Here is an 11,432-nt window from a genome sequence, read left to right as displayed (position 1 = left end):
ATGGCTACCGGTCAGAAGAATGTTATCACCCTAAGTGATGGAGGATATTCGAATGTACTCATCGCAATCGACAGAAAAGTGCCCGAGAACATGACCATCATCGAAAATCTCAAAGTAAGTAAGATTCGAATATCACGTTTCTAATATGCATTTCACAAACAAACCATCTGAGCCATCTGAGAACTTTAATGTTGTCGGTATTGCTAATTATATGCTACATGCATTTTTTCTCTGTATATAATTATATATATTGCTATCTAATGTTTTGACAAATGTGTTTGTTCATTGTATTGAAGAAGTGAAATATATGATTAAATGGTGATAAAATCACCATTAATAACATCAAGATTTTTTAGACCATTATCGCCATAATACTCGCCATTATCTCATTATTTTCATCAACGCCAACACCATGCAATATTATCTTCATCATCCTCACAATGATATCATTATAATCATAATCATCATCATTGTGGTCATCATAACCATTATAATATTGTTATGAGGATAATGATCATGTTCGTCATCCTTATCATCGCCATTACCACCGCCATCGTAATAACCATTATGTCGTCATTGATCAACATCATCACTACCTCATCCTTCTCATCATAATCATTATCATCATCATTATCACCACCACCACCTTTATAATAACCATTATCTCATAATGCATCACCATCATCAGACATCATCACCACTAACATCATGTACATCATCGCCATCATCATCGTCATCATCACACCACCACCAACAACAAAATCACCATTATCTCATCATCATCACCATCATCTTCACAATTATCTCTTCATCATTATCATCGTCATCATCATCACAATCATTACCATCATCATCATCATCACAATTATCTCATCATCATCATCATCATCATCATCATAATCAAATCATTATCATCATAGATTAGCACCACCACCGCCACCATAATTACCAATATCTCAACATCATTATCATCATCATTATATACATGATTATGATGAAGATCATCAAAATCATTGTCATCATCATCTTTATCATAACCACTATTTTCTCGCCATCATTATTATCATCATCATTATAATCATCGTCAACATCATCATCATCATCATCCTTACCATCATCGATTACCACCACCACCACCACCCCCACAATTACCATTAATTATCTCGTCATAAGCAAAATTAAAACACTCTTGAACTTTTGGAAGCTAAGAGATATAACGCTCATGGGGAAAATTCAACTATTGAAGGTGCATATCTATTCTAAAGTCCTCTTCCGAGCGTCTCTTACTCCTGTTCCTAAGTGGGTTTATGAGTCATTGGATAAATTAACTTTTGATTTTTTTATGGAAAGGTAAGAAAGACAAAATTAATAGGAATACAATGTTTTTAGACTATAAGCAAGGAGGATTAAAGATGTTAAACTTCCCTGTACAGGTAAAGGCACAGCGAATAATGTGGATTAAAAGACTTTTAAATAAAGATGAAGATATGAAATGGAAACGGTACTGTAATTTTGCCACTAAACATTTGGGTGGAGATTTGTTATTTTCATGTGACTATATAACAGGTTTTTTGAAAGTAACAGCTTCCAAATTTTACATGGACTTATTAGAAGAGTGGGTAAATATAAGACATATTAGAAGTACAGAGTTTGGGAAAGTGGTGATTTTTAATAATAAGCTTGTTCGATATAAAGGGAGTTGTATATTTGATAAGATTCTATACGATAAAGGGGTTTATAGACTGCATCATATTTTGGATAATAACGGTAAACTAAAATGTGATACACATTTTCTTAATTTGAATTTAGATGCAAATGATGTTAAAATGATTAAGCATATTTATGCCTGTTTACCTGTTAGTCGGAAGAACAATAGTAAAATGCAAAGCATAACTCTGGAATCGATTTCAATTTGGGTAAGAAAATGACTAATTTGATGTTTTTAAAATCAAAAGAAATATACGAACAGCTGTTATATAAAAATGAAATTAAACCTTCTATTTTTGACAGAATTAGAACGAATTATGATCTTACCAATAAGGAAATAGAAAGTATATTTTTAAGACTAAGATATTGCACACTGAATAGTCGATTAAGGGAGTTCCAGTATAAACTCTTGCATAATATTTTATACACTAACCACCACCTTTTCCGTTTTGGTCTTATTTCGACCAATTTATGCTCATTTTGTGAAAAGGAAGAAGAATCGTATGAACATCTATTTTATACTTGCGAATTTTCAAAATCACTTTGGGATCTATGTGCAAGAAGTTTAAATTTTGAAATAGATAAATTTAGTTGGCAGGAAATTCTTTTCGGGAAGCAGGAGAAAAGTAAAGGTAAATATCAATTAATTAATCATGTCTTGATTTTAGTTAAATATCTTATTTACAAAAACCGAGAATTAAAAAACCTCCTTCATTGATTGAAATAAAAAATAGTATTAGGGGGGATCAAAGAGAAGAAAAGAAATTAGCAGCAAAGAGGGGGACTCTTACAATCCATTTCTGTAAATGGGAAAACTTAAATATTAGACCATATACTGGAGCCCAGAGCCAGTTCTCCACCAGAAAGGGGATGGGGGTGTTCAAGGGAGGGTTGGGGGGGGGGGGGGGGAATGACAAGGGCTGAGTTTGTGTTTGAATTTATTTGGGTGAAGAGGCCGAGGTGATGGGTCAAAAATATATATGCTGATGGCTTCAATTCGTTTAGGTTTTATTAATGATTTATCTATTTTTGAATGTGGAAAATTTCTCTTATGTTTTTTATTTGACACTGGAAAAAAAATCAATATGTTGGAATTTTCTGTAGAAGTTTCTTCTTGATGCATATAATTATCATCAATGTTATTTATAATTATGTATTGAAAGATGTCTGACATTGTGTTTTATTGTAACATTCATGAAAATATTATGTTTCAAAGTTCTATTTGTTATATATATTTTATTTTGTATACATGTATGAATTGAAGTTGTCAATAAAAACTACTCAATACAAAAAAAATTATCATAATCATCATTATTGCTACCTCATTATCGTTATCATTTTCGTAAACGTCACCATTATCCATCATCATCATCATCATAATCCTTATCATCATGATCACCACCATCATTATTGTAATGCACCATAATTATTATCAATATTATTACCTAAATGTTTTATTCAAATGTTAACTCTTACTAATGCTAAACTTACCGCTTGTACAGACTATGTTTACATCAGCATCCCAGCGTCTCTACGATGCAAGTAGGAATCACGTCTACTGGAAACACATCAAGATCCTTGTTCCAAACACATGGTCCATCCAGAACCAGTACAGTGTTGCTACTACCGAATCGTCAAGATCTGCTAATATCATCGTCCACGACTTCCCTGATGACGAACCGTACGTCGACAACCCAGAAGGTTGCGGAAAGGGAGCTCTGAATCTGATGCACCTGACACCAAACTATATTCTGAATGAGCAGTATAGACACGCGAAGTTTGGAAATACAAGTATGAATATTACATGCACAGATTCATCGTCCTTTTTTGTGGTGGTGGGAGAGGGGTACACGAAATCGTGTGATCAAAGTAGTTTGTAGTGTTACATATTTGCATAAAATCTATTGCCAGCGCTTTTGGACCTAATGGGAAAAGTGCGGTATACTACTACTACTACTACTACTACTACTACTACTACTACTACTACTACTACTACTACTACTACTACTACTACTACTTCTACTACTCTACTACTACTACTTCTAATACTACTACTACTTCTACTACTCTACTTCTACTACTTCTACTACTAATACTACTTCTACTACTCTAATACTACTACTACTACTACTTCTACTACTACTGCTTCTACTCCATTTTCAGACAGTAAAACGGACATTTTACAGAGCACTTTTTGAAAATCAATTTGTAAATCAAACAAAATACGGAAAGCTCGATGTTAGAATTGAAATATGTTTTGCATATTGACTTAAATACTTGATATTTTAAGCTCCATATCAGCATATTGAGAAAGATGTGTGTCTTATCGAACATACATGTAGTGCAGTGACATAAAACCATTTTTTTGGTTCTTCTTCCTCTTTTTCCCCCTCTTTTCTTCTATCTCCTCTCTTATTCCTTCTTTTCACTTTTTTTTCCATTTTTCTTTCTTTTTGCTCAGACAATGAAGAGGGGGGGGGGGGGGGGGAGCCCCTCGTCGGGTCCACTAGATCTACCTGAGTTCTATGGCGTTGGAATAAATTTTTAAAGTATATTTTTCTCCTTCTCCACGGTGACAGGTAACGTCTTAGTACGAAGCTGGGGGTACCTCCGTTGGGGATTGTTCCCGGAAAACTACGTTGGCAAAGGGGTCGATTCCCCTTTCTACAACAATTCCGGCAATAGAGTGCTCCAAGAAGAAACTGGGACCCGGTGCTCTCTCGAAGTAAAAGGAGAAATACTGTTTCCAAATAAAAGTATTTGCAGTAAAAATAGCATGGGTTTTTATCATGGAGATTGCCTCTTTTTCCCTGATGGTGAACGTCAGTCAGCGACAGCTTCCCTATTGTTTGCAACCAGAGATGTTCATATAAATTCGGTAAGTGTTTCGTATATTATCTTAAATACGTACTATTCTGTCAAAATTGGTAAACGAAAACAACGAAATTGTTTCTGCACTAAAATGAACTTTTATCTAAGAATTCTGATCTTTTATATGATAATTTTACGAATATTATTTAATCTATAAATTAGACATTCCATCATCTTAAGCCAGGCGCGCACGCTGCACGATCCGATACAGCGCTGTTTAAATGAAATTTCTGAGAAGTAAATAATTTATTTGAAATTCCTCATAGGCAAAATATACGAATACTAAAATCAGAATTAGGTGCAAGCTTTGTGGAAGGAGTGAGATCCAAATCGACTTCAATCGATGGTGGCATCCGATTTACGGACCGGAGACTGAGAGACTGGAAATATAACAGAATTTCATTTTCAGTATTCATACAACCATTCGGAACTTTTATTGATAAGATTTTACAGGTTGGAATGTATAATACTATTACATTTTCTAGTTAAAAAATCGGATGGCAACGAATCGTGTAATGTGCATCGGGCTTAAGTTACATTATAAAACATGCTTTAACATTATTTTCTGATCAAGGTACCATTCCTTTGTACTTGATAAATATCTTTTTGGTGTATGAAGCATAATTAGCGCAGCAAATGACTTATAAAACGGGAATTGAAGCCCTGTCATTTGATAAACCAGCCTAATCTCGACATGACCGGTCAATAGTGCTAGTCATTAAGGGTCAACTCCACCCCATAAAACAGTTTATTTAAATAAATAAAAAAAAATCAAACATGAATAACGCTGAAAACTTCATCAAAATCGAATGTAGAATAAGAAAATTATGGCATGATAGAGTTTCGCTTATTTATTCACAAGACAGATCTTTCCTCAACTCAGTGATATGCAAATGAGAGACTGGATGATGTCACTCACTCACTCCTTCTTATGTTTTTTTATTGTTTGCATTACACAAAATTTCTATTTTTACGAATTTTTCAATTAGGACCTCCTTGCTTGAACCACAAAATGTTAAAATAAGGGAATTCCACGTGTTCTGGGAGGAATGAAACTTCGTTTCACATGACAATGACGAGAAAATTAAAATATTTTCATATTATTTTCATATAATCAAATACAAAAGAAATAGTGAGTGGGTGTTGTCATCGGTCCTCTCATTTGCATACCAAACAGGATGTGCATATAACTGTTTTGTGAAATTAAGTGAAACTTTAAAATATTAATATTTTCTTATTTTACATCCGATTTTGATGAAATCTTTAGTGTTATGCTTGTTTGAATTTTCTCTTTCTATTTAAATCAGCTTTTCGTTGGGGGTGAACTTGTGCTTTAACAAATTTGCCTGTTTTAAGCTGAAATAAATGACTAGTCACATGATACATTTCAGCCAATAACTGATCAGCATCCATCACCATTTTATAACTCATGGCATGTTTTGTAGGTAGTAGGATTCTGCGAGGAGAAGGATGATAACGTGGAGAAAGGGAACTGGCACAACACCAAGGCTGCAAACCTAATGAACCACATGTGTGGTGGAGACAGTGCATGGAAGGTCATGAAAGAACAAAAAGAAGACTTCCCGGATGATGTCCCAATAGTTTTGAACACCAAACCTGAGTTTGAAATCCTACAAGTTTCTATGGTCAGAAGTGTCGTCCTTGTGCTTGACATCAGTGGTAGTATGGGAGTGAGTCTCTCTTTTACATACCCCCTTAACATGTGCCTGAATTGGCATCTCTTACCCTCATCTCATTGTATGAATCAAATGAAAAAATACTATAATACCTATATTGACCAGGATACCATATTACATTGTGAACGCATTTATTTTTGGTAATACTGTAATGCAATTAGAATGTTGCATTTTGGAATAGGTGCCAAAAGCATTTTCTATTGAAAGAAGCTTTAAATATGCATTAGAGACACAGCGGCATAACCGCAACACTGTGAGCTACATACAAACGAATGATAACAAACTTTCTAGTTAGTTAAAGAAATAACCTAAGATCACAAGAAATAGTGTGAAATGTGTAAACAGTCAACTGAATTCATGAGGTTATATCAATTTAGACGTATTCACCGGAGTGTTCGTAGGTCCATTTTTTGTGAGGAAAGACAAGTTTCAGAATGAATAAATTAGATGACGTAAAGAGGTCAAATGAATAATTAATTTTGTAACACGATACCACTAGTATCGATGAACAAGAATCGGGGAAATCGCGTATTAATGACGCTCTTATCAAATAAAAAGGCGATATTAAAGGGATGGTGCGAGCTGAAAGGATGTATAGCTTAATATATAGAGTAGAAATCACTGAGCAAAATGCCGAAAATTTCATCAAAATCGGATAACAAATAACAAGTTATTGAATTTTAAACTTTAGCAATATTTTGTGGAAACAGTCGTCACGAATATTCATTAGGTGGGCTGATGATGTCACATCTTCAATTGTTCTTTTGTATTTTATTATATGAAAAAAGGTTTATTCAATTTTTTCTTCCAATAACTACAAAATATTAGATTGACAAATGATTTAGTGCATTGGATATTTATTACTGCAACTTATTTCATTAAGGGAGACATATCATTATTCACACAAGTATGAAGTAATGAAAAAAATATAATTTTATGAAATAACCTAAGAAAACGGAAAGTGGAGATGTGACATCATCAGCCCACCTAATGAATATGACGACTGTTTTCACAAAATATTGTTAAACTTTAAACTTCAATAACTTTATCATTTTTTATCCGATTTTGATGAAAATGTAGGCATTTTGCTCAGTGAATTCTACTCTATGTACATGTATTAAGATATAAATATTTTCAGCCTGGACCATCCCTTTAAGAATATCTTCATGCTCATGAATGTTAATGAGGGCTTATTTTTGTCTTCAAATGATAGCGGTATGCGGAGCCTAGTGTCATTTTTTGTGTTGGACACACACGCAGCTTTATATTATAACGTCTTTGGACACACCCCACACCATACTTTTACGCTCTCGTTTAACGCACACCCACACACACCCTTTCTTCAGGTGCGCGCACACACATCCAATGGAATCTAATCCAATTAAAGGAAACTATTTTTTTTAATGTATACGTTACTTTAGGATCTAATCTACAAATCAGTGGCTAGATGCACTTATGTACTGTTTGTAACGTAGGCCCTATACCAATGTATTCTTTTATGCAGGGGGATCGATTTAATCGAATGATCCAGGCTTGTACTGATTACATCTTATATGTAATTCCCGTAGGCAGCAAGCTCGGAATTGTAGTTTTCGAAAGTTTATCTGAAATAAAAGAGAATCTCCTTGATATTACTGATGGGGCTTCACGTCAAAGACTAGTTGATCACTTACCAAGTTACGCAAGTGGCGGAACGTGCATCGGATGCGGTATCTTAAAAGGCATAGAGGTAAATCTCTGACTTATTTTTCTATTTTTCTCCATTTCATTTCATTTATTCCACTTTCACATACAAAAAAAATACAAATACACATTTGCAATGTACACAACTAAATAAGGCAGTCATACGTAAGGTGCGGGCTCATTAAAAAGCAGACAGTTTATCACCAGGGGCCTAAACATAGCATACAAATATGTCTACATCAAGACAAGTAACCTTCACAAATATTTCCATTGAAGAGAATACAATATCAATGGTCTGTACAGTTTAAATAATAGCTGTTACATTATAAGACAATAAAAATACTTTAACAAACAAAAACAAAGTGAAACAATGGATTAATTTTCAAATTACAAGGACGCATCCATTAAAGGACAAGTCCACTCCAACAAAGAGTAGATTTGAATAAATAAAGAAAAATCAAACATGCATAACACTAAAGATTTTATCAAAATCGGATGTGAAATAAGAAAGTTCTGACATTTTAAAATTTCGCTTAATTTCACAAAACAGTTATATGCACATTCTTGTCGTTTACAAACATGACAAATGAGAAGACTGATGACATCACCCACTCACTATTTCTTTTGTATATCATTATGTGAAATATTTTATATTTTCCTCATTGTCATGATAAACAAATTTTTATTCCTCCCTGTATACATGGAATTACAATTGTTTTAACATTTCGTGGTTCATCCAAGAGGGCCCTTTTTGTAAAATTTGTGAAAATTGAAATATTGCATAATTCAAACAATAAACAAAAAGAAATAGTGAGTGAGTGACATCATCAACTCTCTCATTTGCATATCACTGAGTTGTGCAGGATTGTTTTGTGAAAAATAAGCAAAATTTTAAAATATCATAACTTTCTTTTTTACATCCGATTATGATGAAATTCCGAGCGTTATTCCTGTTTGATTTTCTGTATAGATTCAAATCAACCCTTTTCTGGAGTGGACTTGCCCTTTAAGTTAAGCTGATTATATTTATGAATATACAAATCTTTTATTTTTTAATCTGGTAGTTGTTGAGCATTCCTTAAAGATCTTCAGAAAGGTCATTTCGTATTTTGGGGCCATTGTATCCACTTACAAAGCTCAAAGAGCAAGTCTTTATCATTTACCAATGATATCGATTTTATTATGGGACCAACCAATCACATAAATTAAAATTGTGTGATCCGCTCCTTGATAAGCTCTTACTTTCAGGCCTTTGCACCATAAAACTGTTCGTTAAGTTTCGCATGACTTTCCCAACGACTGAAATATGTTCTTGTGATAAGCAAGAAATTCTAATTTTCCCCTGGTATTTTGATAAATTCGGAATGAATTCCCTTTTTTACCATTATCAATTTTTGACCAAAAACGACAACAAACATTTTCAACAATAGAAATCATATTTCATATTTAGCTGATAGGAAACCGAACGCTTGATTGTACAATAAGATTAAACACAGGACAAAACATTAAATTTTAATAACATTTCGAAGTAAAAAGTGATTTTCACACAAAAAAGGGTAAAATATTTTATCAAATAACAACCGAGAGATTTTTTTTCATCGCACTCCTGATCATTTGCTATTTCTATTGTGATGAACCATTAAGTTTAATATCATAACGACAGTTTTCTAAAGAGTGCATAGATAAAACCTTTAAATAGAGGGTAAATAGTAATTGCTTTCATTTAGAATATAAAAATCGGTCATAATTTGATTATTAGGACAACAATATTGCCAAGAACAAAGAAACTTATTAAATTTTTATTAATCTGCCTTTCTTGTAGGAAATGGGATATATCTATTGATACTGTCTCTGAAGTATATTTCATATTGCTTTATTGTGTTTCAGGTACTTGGCTCATTTTCAAAAGGTGGATACATCTTACTTTTAAGTGATGGCGGTGAAAATGCATCTCCATACATCAGAGACACAATCGATCAAATTGAGAACGCAGGTGTTATCATTGATACGGTAACCATAAGTAACTCGGCTGATCAGCAGATGGAGGACTTGTCCAGGAACACCTCTGGCAGGTCCAGTTTCTGTCTTGATACCGGGACCGGAAACTGTTTAATCCAACAGTTCCAGGATACAGTATCGACCAGACCGGATGTGGGCGTCGGAAAACATCTCATCCAGGTTTGACAAAGAAAATCCACTATAAAACAAATAATGCACAACATCGAGGGGATTAGTAAGAATTACATGCATTTGGTACCTTTGGAACAGTTTGGACTGTTTTAAAGGTAACTAGTGCGCATAATTATTCTAATGCCCAAGAAAGATGGTTCATGCGTACTACATGTTTGATAAGATAGTGATGTGGATCTTAGGAAATTGGTCACGTGATAGATTTTAGCCGATCATGGGATCAGGATCCGTAACACCATTCCATAATTCAATTTATCACCCATTTGCTTTGGGTTGCGATATTTAAATCCCAATACCTTTTTCATATTTTATGCGTCATTGAGCCCTTTTTTGTACAATTTGCGAAATTTATGTAGACATTGCGTAAATATTTTTAATCTGGCTCAAGACGTTCCCGATCATTAAGTTAAGGATTCCTCAGCTAAATTAAAAACCACAGCACCCTACTAGAACTTTGGCCATTCGTGATAAAATATATCGATGTATTTCTGCTCATTCACATGTCGACATGTAGATAAACTATTTGGAAAATATAATAACTTTTGCGTCAAATAACTGAACTTGAATACAAATCGATCGCAATTATTCTTTATATACTCATGAATATTAATAGTCGGGATAAAGCGATTAATCATAAATCATTCGTTGTAGAGAAAATAGAACGTAAACAGGTAAATTAATTCTACAATAATAGCAAAGCACTGACAGTTTTGGTTAGTGTCCGTTTTAAGAGAATGACGAAATGTTGAATAAAATATTTCCTTTTCGATTCAGATTTACAATTCCGAGGTCAAGATAGAGCCCGATCCTGGCTTTCATGTGATTTATCCGGTAGTCATCGACGACGCTCTGGGAGATGAAACGGTCATCACAGTGGCATGGACAGAGGATAATTCAATACAAGTCCTGCTCATTGGGCCAGACGACACTTATGTTGACCATACCGATCCTCGCTATCACATTGATACACTTACAAAAATTGTGTCGATCAATTTACCAAAGGCGCAGGTAAAATGCCATTAAATATAGCTACTTTTTAACCCTTTTTAGCTCGTCGTAGTCTAGTGGTTCTGACTCTCGCCTTTCAAACATTGCTAGGCTCGAATCCCAGCCATGGCGTGTTTTCCTTCAGCAAAAAATGTATCCACATTGTGCTGCACTCGATCCACATGAGGTAAATGATATGGGTACCCAGTAGGATTAAATCCTTGCATGCACTGAGCGCCGGTGATGGTAGCTCAAGCTAAAGCCGGGAAATCATAGCAAGCGCTTTATATCCTCAGG

The 11,432-nt window shown here is 34.2% G+C and overlaps 1 protein-coding gene across 1 annotated transcript; it reads left to right on the top strand.

The window, feature by feature from the left end:
- LOC121413138 (calcium-activated chloride channel regulator 1-like) lies at window positions 1-11,171 on the top strand. Its single transcript, XM_041605901.1, has 7 exons — window positions 1-114; window positions 3,210-3,498; window positions 4,287-4,432; window positions 6,024-6,269; window positions 7,780-8,004; window positions 9,846-10,136; window positions 10,923-11,171. Exons 1-7 carry the CDS (start codon window positions 1-3, stop codon window positions 11,169-11,171), a joined length of 1,560 nt encoding a protein of 519 aa, XP_041461835.1.
- Window positions 11,172-11,432: the final 261 nt, after the last annotated feature.

The sequence above is a fragment of the Lytechinus variegatus genome, chromosome 4, assembly GCF_018143015.1.
Source record: "Lytechinus variegatus isolate NC3 chromosome 4, Lvar_3.0, whole genome shotgun sequence".
NCBI classification, from domain to species: domain Eukaryota; kingdom Metazoa; phylum Echinodermata; class Echinoidea; order Temnopleuroida; family Toxopneustidae; genus Lytechinus; species Lytechinus variegatus.
This window is presented reverse-complemented; position numbering and strand designations above follow the sequence as displayed.

Coding starts and splice junctions, on each gene's coding strand:
- LOC121413138 (XM_041605901.1), top strand. CDS start 1: ATGGCTACCGGTCAGAAGAATGTTATCACCCTAAGTGATGGAGGATAT. Junction 6,270..7,779: donor ACATCAGTGGTAGTATGGGA/GTGAGTCTCTCT, acceptor TCTTTTATGCAG/GGGGATCGATTTAATCGAAT. Junction 8,005..9,845: donor GTATCTTAAAAGGCATAGAG/GTAAATCTCTGA, acceptor ATTGTGTTTCAG/GTACTTGGCTCATTTTCAAA.